The sequence below is a fragment of the Thalassophryne amazonica genome, chromosome 9 (assembly GCF_902500255.1).
Source record: "Thalassophryne amazonica chromosome 9, fThaAma1.1, whole genome shotgun sequence".
In the NCBI taxonomy this organism is placed as follows: domain Eukaryota; kingdom Metazoa; phylum Chordata; class Actinopteri; order Batrachoidiformes; family Batrachoididae; genus Thalassophryne; species Thalassophryne amazonica.
This window is the reverse complement of record NC_047111.1, coordinates 40624511-40652380: the sequence shown is the minus strand read 5'-3', so window position 1 is coordinate 40652380 and position 27870 is coordinate 40624511. Positions and strand designations below refer to the sequence as shown.

General features: G+C 41.2%; 1 protein-coding gene across 2 annotated transcripts in view; it reads right to left on the bottom strand.

Annotated features, from left to right (window-relative positions):
* Positions 1-27870, bottom strand: part of LOC117517034 (core histone macro-H2A.1) — a 100252-nt gene that overhangs the window by 43040 nt on the left and 29342 nt on the right. Inside the window, exon 6 of one of the 2 annotated variants that reach the window (XM_034177943.1) lies at positions 15886-15985. In XM_034177943.1, the coding sequence (XP_034033834.1) occupies positions 15886-15985 (100 nt within the window). Of the gene's footprint in view, positions 1-3387; positions 3479-15885; positions 15986-27870 lie in introns of both variants that reach the window. The other variant, XM_034177944.1, reaches the window with a different exon arrangement.

Here is a 27870-nt window from a genome sequence, read left to right as displayed (position 1 = left end):
TGCCCATATAAAAGCCTTGGAAGATTGCCTTATATCTTATATAAGACCCACTTTTTTAGACTGTCTTATCATTAATTTGATCTGTTTGTGTTTGCTTGTAATTTATTTTTATTCTACTGTGTTTTATCTTTTTATTGTGCTTTTCTTGCTTTTAATTTTGATTTCAGATTAATTTGTGTTGTTGTGAATTGTGTGAAGCGCCTTGAGGCAACTTTGTCGTGAGTTGGCGCTATATAAATTAATAAATTGAAAATAAACTGACTGTAATCTGGAATGTATTTTTGCAAAAGAAAAGACATGAGCACAAACCCAGATTCTTTTGTGGATGTAAGAAAAATAAAAAAGACATAACAATAATAATAAATGATAAATGTACCTCAGGGTACAGTAAAAATGTCTGCAGACAGACAAAATTTAGCAAAGTCTTAGGCTAGACTCTACACAATGATACAATGTGGTTGCGCCTCATCAGCATTACGCAGTACTGTACTGCAAGAACATAAGACAGAAACATATTTCAGAAGAAACATTACTGTGCGCCTCTAAAAAGAACAAGCTGTGCAGTGTTGCACAGGTTCTCCTACACTCAACAAAAATATAAATGCAACACTTTTGGTTTTGCTCCCATTTTGTATGAGATGAACTCAAAGATCTAAAACTTTTTCCACATACACAATATCACCATTTCGCTCAAATATTGTTCACAAACCAGTCTAAATCTGTGATAGTGAGCACTTCTCCTTTGCTGAGATAATCCATCCCACCTCACAGGTGTGCCATATCAAGATGCTGATTAGACACCATGATTAGTGCACAGGTGTGCCTTAGACTGCCCACAATAAAAGGCCACTCTAAAAGGTGCAGTTTTATCACACAGCACAATGCCACAGATGTCGCAAGATTTGATGGAGCGTGCAATTGGCATGCTGACAGCAGGAATGTCAACCAGAGCTGTTGCTCGTGTATTGAATGTTCATTTCTCTACCATAAGCTGTCTCCAAAGTCGTTTCAGAGAATTTGGCAGTACATCCAACCAGCCTCACAACCGCAGACCACGTGTAACCACACCAGCCCAGGACCTCCACATCCAGCATGTTCACCTCCAAGATCGTCTGAGACCAGCCACTCGGACAGCTGCTGAAACAATCGGTTTGCATAACCAAAGAATTTCTGCACAAACTGTCAGAAACCGTCTCAGGGAAGCTCATCTGCATGCTCGTCGTCCTCATCGGGGTCTCGGCCTGACTCCAGTTCGTCGTCGTAACCGACTTGAGTGGGCAAATGCTCACATTCGCTGGCTTTTGGCAAGTTGGAGAGGTGTTCTCTTCACGGATGAATCCCGGTTCACACTGTTCAGGGCAGATGGCAGACAGAGTGTGTGGCGTCGTTTGGGTGAGCGGTTTTCTGATGTCAATGTTGTGGATCGAGTGGCCCATGGTGGCGGTGGGATTATGGTATGGACAGGCGTCTGTTATGGATGAAGAACACAGGTGCATTTTATTGATGGCATTTTGAATGCACAGAGATACCGTGACGAGATCCTGAGGCCCATTGTTGTGCCATACATCCAAGAACATCACCTCATGTTGCTGCAGCAGGATAATGCACGGCCCCATGTTGCAAGGATCTGTATACACAATTCTTGGAAGCTGAAAATGTCCCAGTTCTTGCATGGCCGGCATACTCACTGGACATGTCACCCATTGAGCATGTTTGGGATGCTCTGGACCGGCGTATACGACAGCGTGTACTAGTTCCTGCCAATATCCAGCAACTTCGCACAGCCATTGAAGAGGAGTGGACCAACATTCCACAGGCCACAATTGACAACCTGATCAACTCTATGCGAAGGAGATGTGTTGCACTGCATGAGGCAAATGGTGGTCACACCAGATACTGACTGGTATCCCCCCCCCAATAAAACAAAACTGCACCTTTCAGAGTGGCCTTTTATTGTGGACAGTCTAAGGCACACCTGTGCACTAATCATGGTGTCTAATCAGCATCTTGATATGGCACACCTGTGAGGTGGGATGGATTATCTCAGCAAAGGAGAAGTGCTCACTATCACAGATTTAGACTGGTTTGTGAACAATATTTGAGGGAAATGGTGATATTGTGTATGTGGAAAAAGTTTTAGATCTTTGAGTTCATCTCATACAAAATGGGAGCAAAACCAAAAGTGTTGCGTTTATATTTTTGTTGAGTGTATATAGAGACAAATAAATATCTAGCAAGGCCAGGTATTATTCAGCACTCAACATGCTGCTGTTTGTTTAAAGGATATAATTATTTCCCATGTTTAATCACTTCCTACGCACAAGCGCCTCTGCTGTGTCTAATTGTCAAGTACACAAAACAGAGAACTGAGATAGAAATTAACAACCTGGATGATAGATTTCATTATTGGGTGATTTTATGGGTAAGAATAAACATAAAAATACATTTATTGACCACAAAATAGATTTTGTTGCCAGCAGCAGGGGTCTCATTTATCAACTGTTCACACACAGGGCTTTGTACTTAAATGTTGTGCATAAGATCATTTCTAAGCAAAGTGATGAATTAACCAACTTTTTGTTATACTTAGACCATGCATAAACACAGGATATAGTGCTAGAAATGGGAAACTGCAACTTGAAAGTAATGCTTCCTTCACAGCATGTGACCTCATCCATGTTCTTTATTTCCTGGCATTAATACATACACATTTAGTAATTATGTTGAGTGCAAAACAGTAATGCGTGTTATGATGTAATAATGGATTAACCAACTGCATCGCAGAAGTTTTGAACATGCTCAAAAAGCTGCATTGTGGTTTCACCTCAGCAAGATGCACGTTCCAAATGCAGGTGCTACTCAAATGTTGCAATGGGACTTGAGTTTCTTTGCTATTGTGGCAAAATACGCATTCATATTGCATCGACCTTTAGTGAGCGCCCAACTTCAGATCATGAACTCCAGATTTAGTAGATCCTTTAACCAATTTAATTAATTATACTTAAAGGGAAACCTTGTTTGTGTCAAAATACTTGGCATCATACTTTAAAATTCTCAAACAACTCCTTGTTTTTTAAATTGTTATTCTAAAAATGCCTTTTTAACCAATTAAGGTCTTTGTAAGTTCATTTCTATTTGTGATGCCTATACTTATTCTGTGTGTGGCTGGTTCACAAGATGACCAGGATTCCATAGGTGAAAATAGACAAACAAAAAAGAAGCACGCTTTAGTGTGTTGTCTAAATAAATCCTTTAAATGCAGAACAGCAAAGCCACTGTGACGTTTGTCCAGACTGCAAAACAGTTTGGACAACTGAACTGTTTGGATTAAGCACAAAGCAAACAGACAGGCAGTTAAGGTCTTGGTGGTGTCAATGGTTCCTTTACCTACTTCACCACCTGTATAGAGGGACGAGTTGGTCGGGTGAACGACAGCGTCGCTCTCGATGATAGAAATGTCAGCTTGGACAACTTGCAACTACAGACAACAACAGGCAAACAACACGGTGGTGAAAACACAGTGAATAATGAGGATAGGAAAACATATGGAAAAGATTTCATAAATTCACATAAAACTGGAAAAAAAAAGAGATGAGCGCTCCACCATGAGAACATGGTGAGTTACATTAAGCAAAGAGAAAACAGGACTGCACAGTTAATCAGAAGTACAGTTAACTCTCTCTTTTTATAGTGTAGAATATAATATTCATACAATATGCTTGCAGTGTTGCACTAACTGAAGAGACTGAGGCCAAAACTTCCATCGGTTTCTGGCTAACTGCTTCATGCTGTTTTCTGGAATAGGTCCCCTTAAGACTGAAAGGAGCCAAGAATTTAATGTTTACACTCCAGGCCACCAACCTTACAGAAAGACTGCCGTGAGCAGCTCACAGATATTTATGCCAGATTTTATTCTGATGCTTCTAAACTTTTAAACTGCGATGGTTAATAACATTATAAAAATTTCACTGCCATCCTGAAAGGAATGCAGCCTGGAATGTTGAGATGTAAAACATTAACTAAGATCACTGCTGTGAGGGGTTTTGATAAAATCCTTGAAGGTTTATAAAAAAAAAAATCTTGCATTATTATGAGGAATAATAATGTATTTTTGATACTGTTTTGATCTCCAGTTATCCTCATATGAAGTTATAAAGTACAGTCAGGAGCTTGAGTATACCAGGGATCAAATGTATTCACACTGCGAGCAACACCATCAGCATGTCCATTCTTTTTCATACAGAAACTAGAAAGCAACAGTTCTCCACGTCATACAGTAGTGTTCAGAATAATAGTAGTGCTATGTGACTAAAAAGATTAATCCAGGTTTTGAGTATATTTCTTATTGTTACATGGGAAACAAGGTATCAGTAGATTCAGTAGATTCTCACAAATCCAACAAGACCAAGCATTCATGATATGCACACTCTTAAGGCTATGAAATTGGGCTATTAGTAAAAAAAGTAGTAGTGCAGCAAACCGTGCACCGAGCGCTGGATGAAAAGTTCTCCCACAGGCACTTAAGTTCTCCTTGCAGCAAAACCGCGCACCAAGCGCTGGATGAAAAGTTCTCCTACAGCCGCTAAAGTTCTCCTTGCACCAAACCGCGCACCGAGCGCTGGATGAAAACTTCTCCTACAGCCACTAAAGTTCTCCTTGCAGCTAGCTGCGATCAAGCGCTGCAGGATAGGGGAGACTGGGGCCAGCTTCCCCTGGAAGATTTTTAAATGTATAACCCTCTGAAACACTATTGTCTGCATTTTGAGCACCAAATTGTGCGAAGGAAAGCCATAGTTTTTTAATTAATCTTTGTTACAACCTTAAAGCCAAAAGAAACAAGGCATTAGGCCAAAACACAGAATAGTGTAGATGTGCGTCAGAAACATCAGAACTGCTCATTTATACCCAGCAGTTTATTCAAGAAAATCCTTTTTTTATTATTAAATAACATGTCATTAAAATAGTTTTAAGTAAAAAAAAAAAAATTCTTTAGAAACCTTTGATGTTTGTCTGTAAATTACAACCATAACTCATCTGTTGTTGTTGTTTCAGGTGAGATGATTTCTTGATTATCATGATAATGACCCTTGAACATTTATTTTTTTCAAATAATAAAATAGTTACTGTTTAAAGGGCCTTTGTGTTATTTATAAGCGTAGCAGCAGGTGTTAGTTTGCAGAGACGCCAGGTGAGCTGGGCTCTCAGCACATTTAACCAGATGAAGGTCTCCTCTGCAGCTTTAACCTCAAATTGGTGGCGTTTTTGGAAACACTTTCCTCACATTTTGAAACACAGAAATGTTCTCTTCTTCCATCTGGACTTCAAATTTTTGTATATTTATTTAGACTAACAAAGAAGGCCTTGGGTGGAGAGACACACCTAAGCATCCCCAAACCCCCAGCTTTTAAAGGTGATTTTTCCATCCCATTACACTGAGAAAAAATTCTGCTGAGAACCCAGTTAACTGCAACTGCATTAACAAAATGCTGTTAAGTGTTTGCAGAACAAACATTATGGCACTTTCGTTCATATGGCAGAACATATAAAATAAAAATGTACTATGCACTACTTCTGAATTCATTTTTGGATTTTGCAATCGTGGAAATCATGCGATTAAAATTTTTAAGCGCTGCCCAGCTCTAATTTTTTTTTTTACATACAACAAAATAATAATAATAAGAAGAAGAAGAATGAATGCATTTTTAACCAACCAAATTGTCATTCAATAAGTATTACTCTGAATGTCCTAGTTTCACTACTTAGTTGCACTAAGTGGAATTGATGAGATATAAAAATCTGTTTACTTAACTTTTTAAATAAATAAATAAATACAAACATTAAGAAGCAGCTTGATTTAAACTTTTTTCTTAATGCATAGCAGAGCTGTTAAAGTGACAAATATATACAATGGATGGACTTTAAAGGGCTTACATGCTGCTCTGTGCAAGTGTAATGTCTAGGAGACTACAAGTATCGGATCGGGTCTCAGTATCGGAAGCTATGCAATATTAAATGACTCAAATCGGGATTAGGGCACAAAAAAAAACTGAGCAGGACATCCCTAATAAAATTAACTAAAAGGCTTAAAATTCTGCACATAGCTAGACAACAATTTGGTTACAAGTATTTAAAGCTTAAGAGCTACAAAAACATCTCTAGGTTTATCGGTTCAACAGGGCTCTCGGACACAATACAAATTTCACCCATGTTGCTCATATTGAAAACACTGCTGTTTACCACTGCCTGCTGTTTCTGTAATATCTGTTCACACCAAATTTCTTTTGGGACAATACAAAGTTGAAGTTGTATCTTATCTTAGCCTTTTTTGAAAAGGGACAATGTACAGAGACATTAAGCTCATAAAAACAAAGATGATCTGTACCAGATTATAGCTAAATAGCTAGTTTCCATCTGCAGTCCCCATTACATAATAAAATACAGTGAAAGAATACTCAATCAAACAATACCACAAATACAGTCTGACACTGTCAGACACACACACTCCCACAACCGCTCCAACTTTCACACATATACAATATAAATTACACATTTCAACAATGATTGCAATTACAGACAAGTCCTTATCTTTAAAAAAAAAAATACATAATGACCTACCTAATATATCTATCATTTTATATCAGGACATAAACAACAAATAACCACTTCTACACAATAATATTAGTGCTGGCAGGTTTGGTTGTTCCCTAGCCACTGTTTAAACTCTGCTGTGAAAGTGATATAGCTTGTCTGATGTTTTAGTTCGTTTGGAAGATTATTCCATTATTTTATGGCATTATAAGAAAAAGCAGTTTGTGCAAATGAAGTTTTGCGCTTTGGGATGGTACACTGCCCCCTGGTGGAGGCTCATGACAACTCTTTCACAATTTAAAAGACAAAATATTTAAACTATCTATTTACAGCCTGTGAGAAGACTGTCCTATTTGCTGTTTCAGTGTATCAACTGTAATGCTAACCACCACAAGCATCAGGTCAAGTCAGGTCTGAGAGTGTGTGGGTGCTGCACACTGCCCCATCCACCACACCGTAGAACCATCTTAAGTTCTCGATTGCAAGCACTCAGACAGACAAGCCCATGCCCACTTCCTGCAAGTAGCCACATACCCTCCACTGCTAGGTGAAACATGGGCATCCCTTTGGCGTTCTCCAGCTGCTGAGGTCATCAACACTGGGGCACCTGTGTGCCAGATCATGCACAGACAAAATGCATCATGTGGCCAAAATGTCACTGCTGATGTTCCCAAAGTCTCTCTAAGTAACTTTGACACAAAGTTATTCCACCAAGTACCCAAGGATCCTGAAGCATGCAAAATCCAAACTGTGGCCCTTGCTCAAATCTGCAGAGAAGACAAAGCTAACAGGGCTGATCAGTGACCCCCAGACCTCCATGACTACAGGAGTAAAATGTTTAGTGTAACTTAGGCACTTTATTTCATCTATGATGCTCCTATGGGCACTTGCAAAAGACCAATAAATGTAGCTCTTTTTCCAGAGAGGACTTAACATGCAGCATTTATAGATAGTTTATTATTACAAATGCGAGCTCATTGTAGGGCTGGATCGCATGGCCTAAAAAGTATACATTATAATTTGAAGCATGGACTGTAATTTTTTCCTCATAATTTCAATATAAATGCCTCTGAAATGACAAAGCACAGGGATGGCAGTCATGACTCTACCCTTAGCTGTATTATTACTACATATCTCACATAGAACATTTATCTGCAAAACTGCAATAAATAGAAATAAATACAAAACCTTTTCTCAAGTAACTTCAATCTTTGAAAAACACTTTCATTAAATGCTAAAAAAAATAAACTGAACATAATGAGGAAAAAAATATTGATTTACAGAGCTTGTTCTTTTCATTCCACCCTCAATCGATTTATGAGACATTTTTAGTGGATGTTTTTTTTGTTTTGTTTTTTGTTTTTTTTGCAATTGCAATTTCAATTTATTTTCATTTATATAGCACCAAATCACAACAGAGTTGCCTCAAGGCACTTTACACAAGTAAGGTCTAACCTTACTAACCCCCAGAGCAGCAGTTACAATGACCCACATCTGCCTAGCTATCTAATCAACTGTTCCTTGAATCAAGGGTCTAGCTCTTGTCAAATGCTGCTCTAATCAGTTGAGGCCTTTCTGAGCTATCCTGCTAACAAACTAGCTTAATGAGCAAAAGCAATTATTTAGCAACTCAAAATAAAATACAAACTGAAGGAATTGATGTATGACGGAGCAAGGTTCACCATGCATATAATGGTGAACACTTGGCAACAGTTTACGTGATGTTGGATTAAGACCTATGTCCTTCCGCCGTCCTTCACTCCGCCAGACAAACCAAATATTTATGTTGTACACTAATTATTGCACTGGAGGGGAAATAAAATCGTTTTGTTTGTGGAACCGCTTTCTGGTTATTTAGCGCTGGGTTCGGTCAGACGTTGGTCCGCTCCTCAACCTGCGTCTGCACATAACAGTAGCTCCCGGCCATCCCAAAATGGACCCAGCGGCAGAAGCGGTTCCATTTGCTGAAAGAGTTCAAGAACACTTGGAGAAAATATGGGAGCAATTACAGCATCTCGCAAACCAAATTAAACAAACAGATGCCCGCGTTACGGAGTTTGCAGCGCAAGCCGTTCCGCTTCCTGCTGCTCCAGCTGCGGCATCATCGATACCGGTGCAGATAACTCCGTCACCCAGAGATTCAGCTTCCGAGCCAATCATTTGTCATCCGGAGCCTTATGCGGGAAACGTTGACGCCTGTGCTCCGTTTTTGATGCAATGTTCTCTGGTTTTTGCTCGGCGACCGGCTTCCTTCTCTTCTGGTGGTGGCCGTGTCTCATATGTGACAAATTTGCTCCGAGGTGACGCCTTAGCTTGGGTCACTGCGTTGTGGAGTAATAACTCTCCATTGTTAGGATCCTTTAAGGATTTCTCCCGGGAGTTCCGCTTGGTTTTTGACCTTCCGGTGAAAACAAATACCGTTGCCCAACGGTTGCTGAATCTCAGGCAGGGGAGGCGGAGTGCGGCGGATTATTCCGTGGATTTCCGAATTTTTTCTGCTCAGTCCGGTTGGAATGCCGCAGCTTTGAGTGGAGTGTTTGTAAATGGTTTGAACGATTTATTAAAAGACGAGCTAGCAGTCCGTGACGAACCAAAAGATTTAGATGAGCTAATATCTTTGGCTATTCGTCTAGATAATCGGATAAAGGAGCGTGGACGCGAGAGAGGGCGGACATCAGAGCGGGTCTTTTCATCTCGGGGCTTTCCCCGACACAGATCAGGGCTGCCTCTTCTTCGCCCCACTGAGACTCCTCCGACGGGACCTCTGGCTCCTCTTGAGGATGAGCCCATACAGCTCGGACGAGCTGAAGCCGCCATATTTCCCCGGTCACATAAGCGTCAAGAAAGATAACAATGACGTATCTCCAGGTGTTCTTGGACAGGCATAATAATGGAAAAAAAAAAAAAAAAAAAAATTTATTTGGGCTGTTTTGTTTTTTTGTAAGGGGTTATAAATTGTTTGGGGATTTAGAGGCGGTTCTGGTGGAGTGAACGACTGGCAGTTCGGAGCTCGGCTGGACTCAGGTAATCATTATTTGAAGTTAGGTAATTTTTGTTTGAGGACTGGGTCGTTTTGTTTTGTTGTTTTTTATTTCCCTGCTTCCCTAACCCCAACCTCACTTGCCCTAAGACCGTTTGTCTTTTGGGTTGTGGGGTGGTGCAGGTTGGTCACGCTGAGCGTTTCTCAGAAGACCTCTGCACCTAGGGGGGGGGGTTGTCAGGGGTGTTTTTTGGGTTTGGTTAGGGCCCGGTTCCTCTCCAGCCCCGGTGGGCCTTTGACCGTTCGTCATTGGTGTTACCGGGGTGTGGTGCAGCGGGAACATACCTCAGTTGGAGTGGTGGGCCGATCTGTTGCCGTTCGCCATTTCGGTAGTTCCACCCCTCCCGATAGGCTGGTGGTATGGTCGGGTTGGGGCACCGGACGTCTTTCCGGTTTTCCGCTGTGCTTCGGGGCTGGGACCGGGTTAGTTTTTCCTGTTTCCTTCCCCAGCCTAGTAGTTTTGTGCCGTTCGCCAAAATTGGGCTAACGATAGGCTCTGGGAGTAATCTGGGGTCTTTCGGGGTGCTGGGGTGGGGGTAACAGGGTTTGACAGTTGTTTTATTTTGCCCCCGGGGTGTTTTAAAGAAGTCCGCCGGGGGTTGGATTTTTGTGTTATGTTTCCTTCCAGGTTCCACCTCCAGGGTTGATGGGACGGTCCTCTGGGGGGGAATTGATTGTGGGGCCGATTAACCAAGTGTGGCCAGTTCTGGGGTTCCTGGGTTGTGGGGAGAGTGCCTCCTGGGGTTGATGGTACGGTCCTCTGGGGGGCCCTGTTCCTCCGTGTAAACCTGGGGACCTCTGTGGGATTCCGGTTTTGGTTGTCTCTCCTGGAACTGGCGGTAAAGGTCTTCTGGGGGGGTGGGCTCTGCATATCGTTCTGGGGGGGGGTTGTTTGTTATTTTTCTTTGTGAATTTATGTTTGTATTGTGTTGTTGGGGCTGTGTTGGGTTATTGCATTTGGGAGTTTTTCCCGGGGTTGGATGGGACGGTCCCTTGGGGAGGGTTTGGGTGGGTTTTGTGTTTTTCTTCTATGTTGGGTTGTATATGGGACTTTTTTGGGGTTTTTGTTGATGCCAGCCGGCCTTCCAGCCGCGGTGCCCTGTCCTGCCGTCTGCTTTCTGTCATGGACCCCGGAGGGAGGTGTTGTTCTCGGGCCTGGTCTGTTCGGTCGCCGGGAGGCTTCCCATTGATGGGGGGGTACTGTTGTGTGTTGGGGGGATTTGGCTGGATGTTTTTGTGTTGTTTTCTTTTCTTTGCTCTCCAGGTGGTATGCAAACTGGTTTTTGTCTGTGGAGAAGGTGCTGGCAGAAGAGTCCTTCACCCTCATCAGCATGATTTGCAGCACCTGTGGATGATGCTCACGTGCAAACTTAAAGACTTTCCGCTGAAGCAGATAATGAGATGGCGTTCTGCATTTAAGCCATGAGTGATTCAAGCAGAACTGCCGGGAACTTGACCTTGTGACGTTCGTTTGTGAGACGCTGAGGACCGCACCAGGGTTTGACACATCGTGCCTGTGAAGGAGGACGGGTGAGGGACACATGCTGTCAGCACACATCAGAGGTGATTATTGTCTGAATGATTGTTAATAGTAATTTGGCATTCTGTTACGCAGTATATTTGAACATTGATGAGAATTGTGCAGTTTGCTTCTCACTGCCGTGGCGTACGGACTGATGATCCTCCACCTGTTGTGAGAAGCTGCTCATTTACATAAAGCTTAAATTCAGACCTGAATGTGTTGCTGATAGTGTATGCCTCTGAAGGATATTTGCTGTAGCTCTGTTGACTTACCTCACCTTTTCCATCCTTCACAGAGTCAGTTTGTCGTGTCCACCTGGGGGGTGTTTGGCGGTGAATCTGAGTCCAGAAGCGCCGAGGCTTCGATCCTTTTGGGCGCTGGAGAGCGCGCCATCCTTCACTCCGCCAGACAAGCCAAATATTTATGTTGTACACTAATTATTGCACTGGAGGGGAAATAAAATCGTTTTGTTTGTGGAACCGCTTTCTGGTTATTTAGCGCTGGGTTCGGTCAGACGTTGGTCCGCTCCTCAACCTGCGTCTGCACATAACACATGTCTCTCCATTTATATTTAGACTGAAGTTGGTTTTGTTTTTGATTGCGATGATGTTCCAAGACTTTTTATAGTTTGCCACAATTTTTTAGGTTGTTTTTTATAGTCACCGACTTTACTTGCTATGTAAATGGATTTGGCTTCTTTTTCCGATATTGCACCTGATTTTGAAGATACATGAACTTTTCATATAAATTGTGGTCCTTGTTTTTTTTTAATTTAGAGAAAGTTCGATCCCTTTTATGTATAAGATGCAGGATCTCTCCTGACATCCAGGGATCTGTATGTTGCTTAGCGCGAACATATTTGAGCGGTGCTATCTGGTCTATGATGGAGAGAAACTTATTTTTAAATACATACGTTTTGGGGTTTCAGCTTTGTTGATGGATGCCATCCATCAATTGTTATGTTCTCCACCCCCCTCCCAATTTAAGCAAACAACAAAGAGTCAAGTAAATTAGATACATTTATTTTGCTGTGAACAGCATATGATTGATTCTGATGCGATGAATGTTTCTAAAACGTCAGTAGCGTGCTTGCATCAGTGGATGCCCTATCCACCGATGTACAACCATACACCTCCTGCCAGTCTACCTCAGAGAGACAAGTTTCAAACAGTTGTTTACTATAATTTTTGAGAGACCTGATATGTATACCATTATGCTGATTAATTGGTGACTTTTTAAGCTTACAAGTACAATAAATGAGTAAATGATCACTAACAGTGAAATCTGATACACCACTTTGAGATATTTTGGCAGGGTCAGATACAATAAACAAATCTAGAACAGTTGCTGTGGTTGGAGTAATCCTTGTTGGCTCAGTGATTAGCTGTGACAAATCAAACTGTGATAAAAAAAAACGTTTATAGTTAGTGTGAAGTTCACTGGTTTTTGCTTTAGGAGCACTAACGTCCACATTGAAGTCACCCATTATAATACATTCCCTAGCTGTAAAGCTGTCACAGTTCATGCATGATTGCTCTAAACGTTGAAAAAAGTCTGTCTGCTTTGGTGGTCTATAGCACGCACCGACGAGGATGAGCTTCGTCTTTGGGAGATATACGTCAATCCATACTGTCTCTAGATCATCACTGATGTCATTCCGCGAGTTCGCGAGTTGAAAGCAATGTCACTCCTTACATAAATACAGACACCTCCGCCTTCCTGTCTTTATGTGTAAGCAGGTAACAGGTATTTCCACTTCTGTGTCTGTCACTGTTGCGTCGAGCCATGTCTCCCTTACTCCTATCATGTCTATTTTAGTGTCCACCACTAACCTGCGTAGTTCATCCAGCTTTGGAAGAAGGCTCCGCGTGTTGAGGTGTACGAAGTTGAGGCCCTTGGAGTGCAGGAAGTCGTAGGAAACAAGTTAAGCTGCACAATTAATGGCTAAACAAGAAGAAATAATAACAAATGTATATCCGTCATAATTATTCAGTTTTCAATGAACTGTTAATAAATCTGTCAAAACCAAACTTGCTTTCAAAGTCAGCACCCTTTATGGTTGTGAATATATACAAATGTCGTCTTCTTTTTTTTAAATATTATTATATTAGTGATAACATGTACAGGATGCAAGGGTGAAGGAACAGGGTGGAGTGGGGTACAATTCGCTAAACCTAGCAGCTAACGTTAGCTTATCGAGCCGGCTGCAGCACTGTTTGTCATAGCTAACAACATAGTTGGTTCTGTTTGGGAAGCTAACATTAATACCCACTTTTGTTTGCATTTGCTGTTATATGTATTTGTTGTTACGACCGTTATTGTAGAGTGAAGCGACGCTATTGTGCTTTATACGCCAGTTACCGGCTTTGTTCAGCTTTGTTGGCTAGCAACGTGCGCTATGCTCGTTAACAGCTAAATTAACAGCAGCTCATCTGGCTATAGTTAGCCTTTCAGGATTTGCACTTTTATTTTACATGGTGTAGATTTTTAATGGTTCTTCAGTTTAAAGGGTTCTTTAATAGATATCAATAGATAGTATCTAAGTTTGGGGTTTCCATTAGAAAGCATGTAGAGTATGGATTTTGTCTTCCTATAGTAGCAATCCATAACCCAGCTAGCAGGATGAACTTTAGATTGAAACCTAAAACATATGACATCATAGCTTCTGTTTCTATAATAACATAACCAGATTTATATCTTAGCCTACTAGCTATAATTTAGTTTTACAACAAGTCTACAAACTAGGTAGATGTATACTACAATCTTCTGTATGAACACTTAGGATTCAGGAGCTAGCTCCTATAATATTATGTAATAACTATATTTCTTGTATATGTTGTTTACTGCCCTGATTGTGTGAATGTCACGTATATACATGCTGTCCATATTCTTGAGCCGCTTAGGTGGGTAGGGAGAGTTCCCATGGGATAAAAAAAACTGTTCAACCTACCATCCCTGGTTCTCAAGACCAGGCACCACACTCTCATGAGCGCCACTAGCTTAGCTTATGACAAGCTAAAAGTGGAAGCTCTTGTTTTGGCCGAACAACTTTCCACAGTTTCTGGGGATTCTGTGTTAGTATGCGCCCGCGGCCGACGTGTTTGATGAATTCCTGCACAAAAAGTAGTTTCTGTGAGAAAATGAGTATATCTCATGTAAATGAATTCTAAAATTTACCAGTAATAAAATTATGAAGATAACTGAAGTTTTAAGAGTGGTCATAATAAATATTTATGAAACTTAAAGTTCATGAGCAACTTCACCTGCTCAAGCACACTGTAAACACTGACACGATGCAGTTTGTTGCAGAAGAGTTCATAAACATACGATTGGAATGGTTTGATTACCATTTACAGTTGGCGATGAAAGACTTGGGTGTTAACTTCATGTTAAAATCAGAACAAGAAGCTGCAGTGAAAGAGATCTATCTGGGAAGAGACACATTCTGTGTGTTGTTGCTCCAATGAGAGCGGCACGCTGAGCAGGGCAACGAAAGTAGTCCGGCGAGCTCCATCTGTGGGGGCAAGCTATCCCACAATTCCACAATAGCAGAGTTGTCAGTCCAATGAGAGCAGCACTCTGAGCAGGGTGACCAGGCACCTAAGTGGCTCTGCTCTCTTTCTTTTTAAGATACTTAGGTGTACCTTAGTATACACTAGTAGAGTTCCACCTTAGATTTGGAATGTATAATAGAAGATACACCCTACTGAATTTTCATGGCAAAACCCGCTGAAGCTCCTGAGTTTTGGGCTAAATTAGACCCATTTTAAGGCTTATTTTTGTTGCATGTTTTGGCCTCAAAATATAAGCAGAAAAATTAATAGAAACCACATTTTACATACGTATATGGAATCTGTAGATTGCCATCAAGCTGGAAATCTTCTGAAAATGCAAATACAGTGGTCCCTTGTTTATCACGGGAGTTACAATTATTATAGATGTTTTAAGGCTGTAAAACCCCTCACTACACACTTTATACAATTTTCTCAAACAGGCATTAACATTTTCTCACTTTTCTCTCCTGTGTAAACACTCTCTTTTTTCTTCTGGGCGAGAAGATTATAAACAGACACACGCAGAACACAATGCGCGTGCTCTCCCTTCGCTCACTGCCTCCGGGGGTACCAATTTAGAGAAACCAGCTATTCAGTATGGCTATAAACGGCATAAAGTATGAACAGATGTAACAGCCACTAGATATGATTTCAGAAATATGCATAAAAATACATGTACTTATAAACATGGGCACAAACAGGAAATGAGAACTGCAGTCTGACGCATCCCGTTACTGAACACACTGCACTTCTATCACAGTTCCACCACAAGGTGGCACAACAGGCTGACAAAAAAACAAAGTGGTGCTCTTCAAAGTAGCTGCACAAATATGATGAAAAATGATTTGTATTTTTTATTAGTTCTATTTTTAAACAAGCCGAAAAAAGCCATTAATTAATTATTATTAATTGTAATGCTGACCTGTAATTAAACTGAAGCATACCATCAATCCATATCCAATAGTTCAAGAAAATCAACACGATATCAGAGTGACTCACAGTGTGAATGACCAGATCCGGATGAAAAAACATTTTGAATTTTGAACCTGATACTTAAAGTTAATTACACACTTAAAAAATTACATTTCTGATAAGTTGCCAAACTGCTGAACAATCAAGGATTTTTAAAATTCCAAAACCCGACTCAGACCATACTGCGTGAGGGCTGATGGGGGCCTCACCTAGATCATCTTTAAGTTCAAGTTCAGCATTGGTGGGGTTGATGACCCCCTCCACGTCAAAGCCAGCCAAGTTACTGACCTCGCTGTGGATAAGGTTAAGCTGCAGAGGGGAAGCAAGTGGAGCGAGCCAGGCATGCCAAGGAGGAGGGACAGCAAGAAGGGAGGAAGCAAAGCCATTAAAACAAGATACTCACCACAGCTTAAAAGGATACCTTGATTTTATTTATTTTTGACCAGTTACCAATGTTGACATCGAGTTAAGTCGATATATTGTATAGCATATTTGTAGATTTATTATAGGGATATACACTCAACAAAAATATAAACGCAACACTTTTGGTTTTGCTCCCATTTTGTATGAGATGAACTCAAAGATCTAAAACTTTTCCACATACACAATATCACCATTTCCCTCAAATATTGTTCACAAACCAGTCTAAATCTGTGATAGTGAGCACTTCTCCTTTGCTGAGATAATCCATCCCACCTCACAGGTGTGCCATATCAAGATGCTGATTAGACACCATGATTAGTGCACAGGTGTGCCTTAGACTGTCCACAATAAAAGGCCACTCTGAAAGGTGCAGTTTTGTTTTATTGGGGGGGGGGGGGGGGGGGGGGGGGGGGGATACCAGTCAGTATCTGGTGTGACCACCATTTGCCTCATGCAGTGCAACACATCTCCTTCGCATAGAGTTGATCAGGTTGTCAATTGTGGCCTGTGGAATGTTGGTCCACTCCTCTTCAATGGCTGTGTCAAGTTGCTGGATATTGGCAGGAACTAGTACATGCTGTCGTATACGCCGGTCCAGAGCATCCCAAACATGCTCAATGGGTGACACGTCCGGTGAGTATGCCGGCCATGCATGAACTGGGACATTTTCAGCTTCCAAGAATTGTGTATACAGATCCTTGCAAATGGGGCCGTGCATTATCCTGCTGCAGCAACATGAGGTGATGTTCTTGGATGTATGGCACAACAATGGGCCTCAGGATCTCGTCACGGTATCTCTGTGCATTCAAAATGCCATCAATAAAATGCACCTGTGTTCTTCATCCATAACAGATGCCTGCCCATACCATAATCCCACCGCCACCATGGGCCACTCGATCCACAACATTGACATCAGAAAACCGCTCACCCAAACGACGCCACACACGCTGTCTGCCATCTGCCCTGAACAGTGTGAACCGGGATTCATCCGTGAAGAGAACACCTCTCCAACTTGCCAAACGCCAGCAAATGTGAGCATTTGCCCACTCAAGTCGGTTACGACGACGAACTGGAGTCAGGTCGAGACCCCGATGAGGACGACAAGCATGCAGATGAGCTTCCCTGAGACGGTTTCTGACAGTTTGTGCAGAAATTCTTTGGTTATGCAAACCGATTGTTTCAGCAGCTGTCCGAGTGGCTGGTCTCAGACGATCTTGGAGGTGAACATGCTGGATGTGGAGGTCCTGGGCTGGTGTGGTTACACGTGGTCTGCGGTTGTGAGGCTGGTTGGATGTACTGCCAAATTCTCTGAAACGCCTTTGGAGACAGCTTATGGTAGAGAAATGAACATTCAATACACGAGCAACAGCTCTGGTTTGACATTCCTGCTGTCAGCATGACAATTGCACGCTCCCTCAAATCTTGCAACATCTGTGGCATTGTGCTGTGTGATAAAACTGCACCTTATAGAGTGGCCTTTTATTGTGGGCAGTCTAAGGCACACCTGTGCACTAATCATGGTGTCTAATCAGCATCTTGATATGGCACACCTGTGAGGTGGGATGGATTATCTCAGCAAAGGAGAAGTGCTCACTATCACAGATTTAGACTGGTTTGTGAACAATATTTGAGCGAAATGGTGATATTGTGTATGTGGAAAAAGTTTTAGATCTTTGAGTTCATCTCATACAAAATGGGAGCAAAACCAAAAGTGTTGCGTTTATATTTTTGTTGAGTGTATATTAGGGATGTCCCGATCTGATCACATCATCAGAAATCAGGCACGATCACATGGTCGAAATCGGATGTTGCACTCCGATCAGGAATCCGATATAGATTTTATCCTCATTATTTTGATCAGCGCTATTTCAGGCTCATTACTGCAGATTAATGGTCCTTTCACGCGTCGGAAGCGTCAGAGGCGTGAGACGCGTTGCTTTTTAGAGGCGTCAGAAGCGTCGCATTAGCTCGGCTTTTGATGTGACGCTTCTGACGGGAGCGCGCATTGCCGCTTGTTGGCAGGCTGACGCGGTCAAAGTTCAACCCAATCTTTTTTTTTTAATTGAACAAAAGAAAAAACATAACTTCAACCGGACAGAGGTGGGGGGAGTTATGCGTGCAAAGTTTCTTTCGCAGAACTGCTGTTGGTGTGTTTACGCACTCAGCCTGACGCCTCGATGGAATGACAAGAGGATAATGGACACTTTCCCACCGAAACTCTTGCTCAGTCATCCTTCCGTGTGCAGCAGGACCTGGTGCTGACCAAGTCCTCTGGACGACGATCTGTCATCTGATTAACAAAAAGAAAAAAACAAATTGTCCTGTGATCGTTTGTCTGCAAAACGGAGCGAGAGATGGTGTGTGCACGAGCGACGTGCGCACTCATCACATTTAGGAGTGCGTCTTGAAGAGCTTCCGTCTTCATTCACGTTCACTGCGCTGGTCTGAACTTGTTGAAACTGATAAAGCATCAGAGGGGCACACTGAGGACTGTCAGGACGCAAATGTAAGTTGTTTTTTTTCCTTTTACTTTTCAAGTTGACTTTTGAACTTTCGACGCTCTGAGCTGTGACGTAGCTTCGTGCTGTCCAACAGGAATGACACGTCGGGCCAAAACACGGAAGACTAGTGGCAGAAACCACTGATCTGTACAAATGGTAAATGGATTTCATTTATACAGCGCTTTTCCATCTGCATCAGACGGTCAAAGCGCTTTACAATTATGCCTCACATTCACCCCGATGTCAGGGTGCTGCCATACAAGGCGCTCACTACACACCGGGAGCAATATGGGATTAAAGACCTTGGCCAAGGGCCCTTAGTGATTTTCCAATCAGGCTGGGATTTGAACCACAGATCAGTGCAGAAACCACGTGTCTGAAGAAAAATCCTTGGAAATGTTTTTTGTTGCTGTTGTTTGTTACCTCAAAATTTCTGATTACTGTTTAAAAAAGTTTTGAACACTTGTAATTAAATTAACTAAATCAATAAATGGTTCTTTAAAAACCTTTAATCTATAAATTAAAACCACCACCACCATTTCTTGTTTAACATAAGGAACCTTGGACATTTATTTTTAGACAAATAAAATAACATGGAAATTTGGACATTTTTTAAGTCTGGTAGATTATTACTTGATTGTTCAAGCTACCTCAAGGAGAAGTGCACTGTTTAAGTGATAAATAATAAAATAAGGTGATTAAAATGAAATTATTATATATTTAGCATTTGTTCATTGTTCATTCAGTTTTTTAAAGTATCGGATCGGGACGCGGTATTGGCAGATACTCAAAATCAGATGACTCGGAATCGGATCTGGGCCAAAAAAAAAAACCTCATCGGGACATCCCTAATATACGAGGTCTGTTAGAAAAGTAGAATCTGTTTTATTGATGCAGGGAGATCATTCCACAGGGGAACGATACGAGGTCTGTTAGAAAAGTATCCGACCTTTTTATTTTTTTCAAAAACCATATGGATTTGAATCACGTGTGATTGCATCAGACAAGCTTGAACCTTCGTGCGCATGCGTGAGTTTTTTCACGCCTGTCGATTGCGTCATTCGCCTGTGAGCAGGCTTTGTGTGAGCACTGGTCCACCCCTCTCATCGTTTTTTATTGCAAATAAATGTCTGAACGATTTGGAGCTTTGCTGCATCAATTTTTTTCCAGAAACTGTGAGAGACCTCCAGGTGGACACCGTTCGGAAAATTAATATGGCTTTCAGGGACGATTTTGTGGGGATTACACAGATTAAGGAGTGTTACTGCCCCTTTAAGGACGGCCCACAACTGCTAAGAGCGCGCCACGCTCCCAGCACCGATCGACAGGCTCACACCCCACTGAAACAACCAGATCATTTCCAACGTGAAGGCTTTGTTGATCCGGCACGTCTGACTTTCACAAAAAGGAAGGAGACGTGGACATCAGTACTTTTTCGGCACATTCCACTGTTACAGGAGTTTTTTTCATGGAAAGAAAAGCGGAGGGACACGCCACGGAGCCATTCATTACGCGGCACAAAACCACCTCCGTGTTGGTCTCACAGGACGGCTTTCAGGTGGATTTCAGACAGCTGTCGGTTGCTTTTCTGTTGGGAAGGTGTAGTGACACGGACCCACAACAGGGGGCGGTAATGAACGGACAATGGATGAGCCAAAAAGTAACAATTTAATGTTGTGAATTGCACAACGGAATACAGACAATTGTAGTTGAGGAGTACAGTCAATCATACACAAGGTGACGTGTGGGCAGGCTCGAGGATAGAAGACGTCTCTCCAGAGAAGAGCCGGATCCCACACAGCTTCCACCGCCAACGGATCTGAAGAACACCGGAGCCGCCAAGTCCTAGGTCCCAGGTGGCCACCGTCTCCAGCTGTCAGACCAGGTACTGCTGGCAGAAACAGAAACAGTTAATGGTGGGTGTGTGAAGACACACCCAGTAATCGTTCCCTGAGTAGTTCCTCCGGGAGGGAGAACCTCCACCTCCAGATACAACGTCACCCGTGCAGCTCCTGTTGGTCTCCTTCCTGGATGGAGTGAGAGGCGAAGGCCGTCGTCCTCTCACTGTCCACCAATCCAGCCTCCAATAGACCCCGCAGGAACACGGCTGCACACAGTCCACTGTTTACAAACAATGAATAATCACAGCAGAGAAAATTACCTTGTTTGGTAGCTGATTTCTCGGTGGGGAGGTGGAGTTGCAGTCCGGCTTTTATGGTGATGGTGTCGAGTGGTGGATGAGTGACAGCTGGTACGGATGATGAGTGACAGCTGTCACTCCCGGTCGCTCCGATGCCCTCTCATGCTTGAAGCCCGCACTTCAAGCATGGCACCATCTTGTGGTGGTGGGCCAGCAGTACCTCCTCTTCAGCGGCCCACACAACATTTTCAGTCGTGTGATTATCCGAGAAATTGAGCATGAGCTGGACATGCCCCAACATGTCCTGTGAGGCTTCATCACGGCGTGGTTTGCGCCATGCGACTCCACCGCGACGCGCGGAACTCCTCCTCACGTCTGTCTCAATGTGCTGAAAAAGTGCTGATGTCCACGTCTTTTTACAATTTCTGTGCTAGTCAGACGACATACCGGATCAAGACAGCGTCCAGTTTAGAAATGAACGGCACATTCCACTGTTACAGGAGTTATTGTCATGGAAAGAGGAGCGGAGGGACGCGCGTCACGGTGAAGCCGCATGGCGCAAAGCAACGCCGTGATGAAACCTCACAGGACATGTTGGGGCATGTCCAGCTCATGCTCAATTTCTCGGATAATCACACGACTGAAAAGCAACCGACAGCTGTCTGAAATCCACCTGAAAGCCGTCCTGTGAGACCAACACGGAGGTGGTTTTGTGCCGCGTAATGAATGGCTCCGTGGCGCGTCCCTCCGCATTTCTTTCCATGAAAAAACCTCCTGTAACAGTGGAATGTGCCGAAAAAGTACTGATGTCCACGTCTCCTGCCTTTTTGTGAAAGTCAGACGACGTCCCGGATCAACAAAGCCTTCACGTTGGAAATGATCTGGTTGTTTCAGCGGGGTGTGAGCCTGTCGATCGGCGCTGGGAGCCAGGCGCGCTCTCAGCAGTTGTGGGCCGGCCTTAAAGCGGCAGTAACACTCCTTACTCTGTGTAATCCCCACAAAATCGTCCCTGAAAGCCATATTAATTTTCCGAACGGTGTCCACCTGGAGGTCTCTCACAGTTTCTGGAAAAAAATTGATGCAGCAAAGCTCCAAATCGTTCAGACATTTATTCGCAATAAAAAAACAACGAGAGGGGTGGACCAGTGCTCACACAAAGCCTGCTCACAGGCGAATGACGCAACCGACAGGCGTGAAAAAACTCACGCATGCGCACGAAGAAGGCTGATGCACTGATGCAATCACACGTGATTCAAATCCATATGGTTTTTTAAAAAAAATAAAAAGGTCAGATAATTTTCTAACAGACCTCATATATATATATATATATATGTGTGTGTGTGTGTGTGTGCGTGTGTGTGTGTGTGCGTGTCCTGTTGTTGTCATCCATGTGAGCTGGAGCTCCCTATGTTTGCTAATCATCAGTTTTAGATAAACACAACATACTTTATACACTAATTACCGTTTTTGTTTATCGTGTTAGCTTGCTGGGTACGGTTGGCTTATTAATGGCTAATTTAGCTCTTCTACTATAACTAGCTTATTTTCGTTATTTACAATTTTCTTTTACATGGTGTAGATTTTTAATGATTCATCAGTTTATGTGTTGTTTTAAAGATATCAACATATAGTACCTAAGTTCTTAGGTTTCCATTTGATAGCATAATGAATATACTTTTTATTTTCCTATAGTATGCTAGCAGTTACTTTAGATAGATACCAATACTCATAGCTTCTGTTTCTATAATAAAATACCAGATTTATAGCTTAGCCTACTAACTATATTTAATTTTACCACTTGTCTACATACTAAATTACGTATACTACAATCTTCTCCTGTGATGTCTTATCTTTCTTATGTGTTATTATTTATTATATTATATGTACTTGAGCCACTTGGGTGGGTAGGGAGAGTTCCCATGGGATAAAACAGCTTTTCAACCTACCATCGTTCTCAAGACCAGGCACCTAAGTGGCTCTACTCTACTCTTTTCTACTCTCCTATTTTACTCTTCCTTTTTAGATATACCTTTATATACTAGCATAGTTCCACCTTAGAATTGGAATATAATATATAAGATATACCTTACTGAATTTTCATATGTACAATGGTTATAGTGCTCTGAATTACAAGGATATTATCAATTCAGGATAATGCATGAAGCTTAATTGTATTGTTGTTGTCATAGCATTATTGTGGTATTACTAATACCTTCACTCAAAATACACAACACTAGTTCTTGCTCAACAAATGCATAACATTACTTGGTCAAATTGTGCTGTTGCCGACAGGAAGGGAAGAGAAGAGTGCAAATCATCCAGTTATATTCCAGCATTTGGTTGATTGTCATCGTATAGTTCACACTCCTGACTTCTCAGTTAAACCCATTGTAAACAACAGCTAACCTATTAGAGTATAAACCTCACAATAAATACAAAGAATAAAATATATTCAAGGTTTTGACGAGTACTCCAAAATTACACACTCTGATGTGACCTATCCTAGAGCAGTGTTTGTAATTATGACTGTGAACTTGTAAGACTTACAATTAACCTTTAATCTTGCCATTTCTTTTCCGATGTGTTAGTGACCTCACTACTGACAGATGTATGCAAGGAAACATGACCAAAAGACATGAATTTGAGCTGCAATTAATTATTACTTTTGACAAATCTGTCAATTATTGGTCCTACTGATGAATTAATCAGGAAGATTCCTTATCTGAATCTTAAACCCAAAGTGATATTTTTAAACAACTTTTGTTTGTAGTATTCTGTGCAAGACCCAAAATGAGAAATCTTGGGGGAAAAAACAAAACAACACAAGATAAAACAATAAACAGTGATAACTGGTGACTTTGGTACTTTGGTAAAACTGTGTAAGACTGAAGGAGTTAATAATGTCAAGGTATCCTTTTAAATGTTATAAGAACTTCAAATATAGTTCACATCCCATTAGTTTAAGATTCATTAGTCCACCAACTGAAACACATTATTTGACCTCAGAAGTTTTATAACTTTAGATAATTTCAAAACAAAGCTGTGACAGTGAAAATGGAAAACACAAGAAAGTTCAAGTGTTGACTGAGATTAAACAAAACATACAAAATGTGCAGTTACACTCTTCTGGATTCTAAAACAAGAGGAAGAAAATCTGTCTTCATGGATTCACTCTCATTTCAACAACTACTGTAATTTACTGTCTGAACATTAAGATATTTTACATCCAGCTGTGGTCAGAACCTTCCATACACTTACCATGAGCAAGAATGTCACTGCACTATTGGGCTTTCAATGATTTCTTTGAACTGTTCTTTTTCTAGCACCAAATAATTGTAAGACACAAATCAATAACAGAGGAAATAAACAAGAATTTGGGGCACATTTTAATTTATTTTGTTTGCTTGTTTGTTTGTTTTTTTTCTGATATCAACATAAGTATAAAAACTATAAATTCTGTTTGGTGTCACTGTTCTGTTGGAACACCCAGTTGATGAACTGACTATTTGCTGATGAATTCTGAGGCAGTGCCCCTTCATCATTATTCTTTCTACTTTGAGGCTGAATGCCTCACATACAGTCCTCCAAACAGATCTCTGGTCATTGCAGCCAACAACTAAACCTTTGTCCCATCTGACTATGAAACCTTTCCCCACGTTTTTCTTTATCCATGTGGTCAGCTGCAAGCCATTGTCAAGCTTGAAGGTGTTTATTTTGGAGCAGTGGACTCTAAGTCTGTGGTGATATAAAAACTCACTTGATGGTGACACTGGTGTTCCAAGAGCTCCCATGCATGAGAGGCCTGTGTCTTTTAGTTTTTGGGTGGTTTCTGACATACTTAATCAAGTTCTTATCAGTTAAGGTGATAGTCTTCTTCCAAACCTTTGAAAAGTGACATCTTCAAGCAACTTGTATTTGTGCACAGTTGTTTTAAATGTATGATCTTAGAATTTGCAATAGTTTAGAAACAGCCAAGAGACAGTCCTGATTTGGGCAATCTTCTTTCTGCTCCATGAGCTTTCCCCATTTTTTAGGTTGCAGAGAAGAGTATTCCACACAGAGAAGCTATCAGCTACAGTCAATCACAACAACAAAAAGGAATTTCAGAGGCCTGGACAACTTAAAATAAAAAAACAAAAACATTTGAATACTTTCAGCACCAATAAATTCATAATCTAAGTGAGTGGATGTGTATTTTTGACACTACGCATAATTCTGACCTTGCCTTGATTTCCAAAACCAAAACAAATTTTAAATTGCACATTTTACGATTAAAGATGTACGCCGTTCAATCATTTTGCCCTATAAAAGAAGAGTTCAAAGAAATGATTAAAAGCCAAATATCGTCATAACATTCTTCTTCATGGTGAGTGTATGTAAACATTTGACAAACGTGATTGCAAAATTGTAACAGTCATGACTTTAAACATTAAAAAAAAAAAAATCGACAACATGTAACACTTAGTGTTACTTATTGCTGTCAATTATACAATCTTATTTATAATCAACACAAGTAAAACAATGTGCATGATTTGGTCACTGATTAAAAACAGGGATTCTGTGGAATTATTCTTAATATAAGAAACTCAATTAAAATGCAGTAGGTAAACAATAATACAAAGAACCAGTACCTGAATTACCACCAGTTCAGTACTATCAGTATTAATTAATGCAGTAGTACCTAAAACAGCATATGTGTACTTGATCAAACCATGCAGGGCCTTTAGCAACACAAAGCTCAAACCAGAATTGAAACATGGAACTCTGAATGTAAATTTTCTCTCAGTGCTTTTTTTCATCTTAAGTCATTATAACCTTGGAAGTTTTACAGGAGCAACTGAAAAAAATTATAATGTTGTGAAAAGGTTTTCTGTTCAATATTTCAATAATAGAGAATGTTATATATAGTCATGACTCACTATGTATCAACTAAAACGTTTCAAGCATCTTCTTATTTTAGTTTGTTAATTACGGCCTACAGCTCAAAAAAAAATAGGAAACTCACTCACACATCTTCAACTGGGATCGGATTGCAGGGGAAAAAAATAGTAAACAAGGTGTTTATCAAAATATTAAATATTTCATTTCAAGTTTGAGTAACATACTATTTATGCAGTATGAATACTATGAATCTGCATCTAAGACTCAATTTTTCCAAACCCTTAAGAGACACCAGATTCAATGGTACAGACGAGCTGAATGCAGCTACCAAGCTAACCTGAGTTCCCATAACACCTCAGCAGTGCCACAGCCTGATCACCTCTATGCCACACCACACTGTTGCAGTAATTCATCCAAAAAGGGGTTATTTTTATTCATCTTATGAAATATTCTAATATATTGAGATACACATGTTCTATTTTTTGGAGCTGTAGATCACAATAATCAAAAAAAAATATAACGCAATGCTAAAATACCCTCCATTGTATGAGCATTGTGGTCTTTATCATTTTCAGTTGTTTAACTGATTATTAAAATCTTATTGTCTTACAATTTGTATATGTTCAATAAAGCCTCTCTATCAATCAATCATGCATGCTAACATCCAGAAATTGCTTTGTAAATCAGTTCAGAGGTGTTATTAGGTTCCAAAAACATTGTTTTCAGTTTTAGAAGTGTTTATTTCTCACTAGCTTATATGACAAAGAGGTTATACAGTGAGGGAAATAAGGATTTGATCCACTGGCAATTTTGCAGGTTTTCCCACCTACAAAGCATGTAGAGGTCTGTAATTTTTATCGTAGGTACACTTCAACTGTGAGAGACAGAATAAAAACAAAATCCAGAAAATCACACTGTATGATTTTTAAATAATTAATTTGCATTTTATTGCATGAAATAAGTATTTGATCCCCTACCAACCAGCAAGAAGTCTGGCTCTCACAGACCTGTTAATTTTTCTTTAAGAAGCCCTCTTATTCTGCACTCTTTACCTGTATTAATTGCACCTGTTTGAACTTGTTACCTGTATAAAAGACACCTGTTCACACAATCAATCTCACTCCAACCTGTCCACCATAGCCAAGACCAAAGAGCTGTCTAAGGGCATCAGTGACAAAACTGTAGACCTGCACAAGGCTGGGATGGACTACAGGACAATAGGCAAGCAGCTTGGTGAGAAGACAACAGTTATGATTATTTATTAGAAAGTGGAAGAGACACAAGATGACTGTCAATCTTCCTCGGTCTGGGATTCCATGCAAGATCTCACTTTGTGGGGTAAGGATGATTCTGAGAAAGCTCAGAACTACACAGGAGGACCTGGTCAATGACCTGAAGAGAGCTGGGACCACAGTCACAAAGATTACATTAGTAACACATGATGCTGTCATGGTTTAAAATCCTGCAGGGCAGCAAGGTCCCCCTGGTCATACCAGCACATGTCCAGACCCATTTGAAGTTCAACAGTGACCATCTGGATGATCCACAGGAGGCATGGGAGAAGTGATGTGGTCAGATGAGACCAAAATAGAGCTTTTTGGAATCAACTCCACTTACCATGTTTAGAGGATGAGAACAACCCCAAGAAAATCATCCCAACCATGAAGCAAGGGGGTGGAAACATCGTACGCTGGGGGTGCACTTCTGCAAAGGGGACAGGACGACTGCACCGTATTGAAGGGAGGATGGATGGGGTCATGTATTGCGAGATTTTGGCAAACAACCTCCTTCCCTCAGTAAGAGCATTGAAGATGGGTTGTGGATGGGTCTTCCAGCATGACAATGACCCCACAGCCAGGGCAACTAAGGAGGGGCTCCATGAGACGCATTTCAAGGTCCTGGAGTGGCCTCGTCAGTCTCCAGACCTGAACTCATTAGAAAATCTTTGGAGGGAGCTGAAACGCCAAATCTGAAAGATCTGGAGAAGATCTGTATGGAAGAATGGACCAAAATCCCTGCACCAGTGTGCAAACTTGGTCAAGAACTACAGGAAACATCTGACCTCTGTAACGGCAAACAAATGTTTCTGTACCAACTGTTAAGGTCTGTTTTTCTAGGGGATCAAATATTTACTGTATGTAATGAGTCAATAATATATAAAAGTTTCTCTTTCTGAGACAACCGATGAAAAATACTGACATTTTAACAATATCCTAGGTTTTTGTGATGGACTTTTATATTTCTGTCTA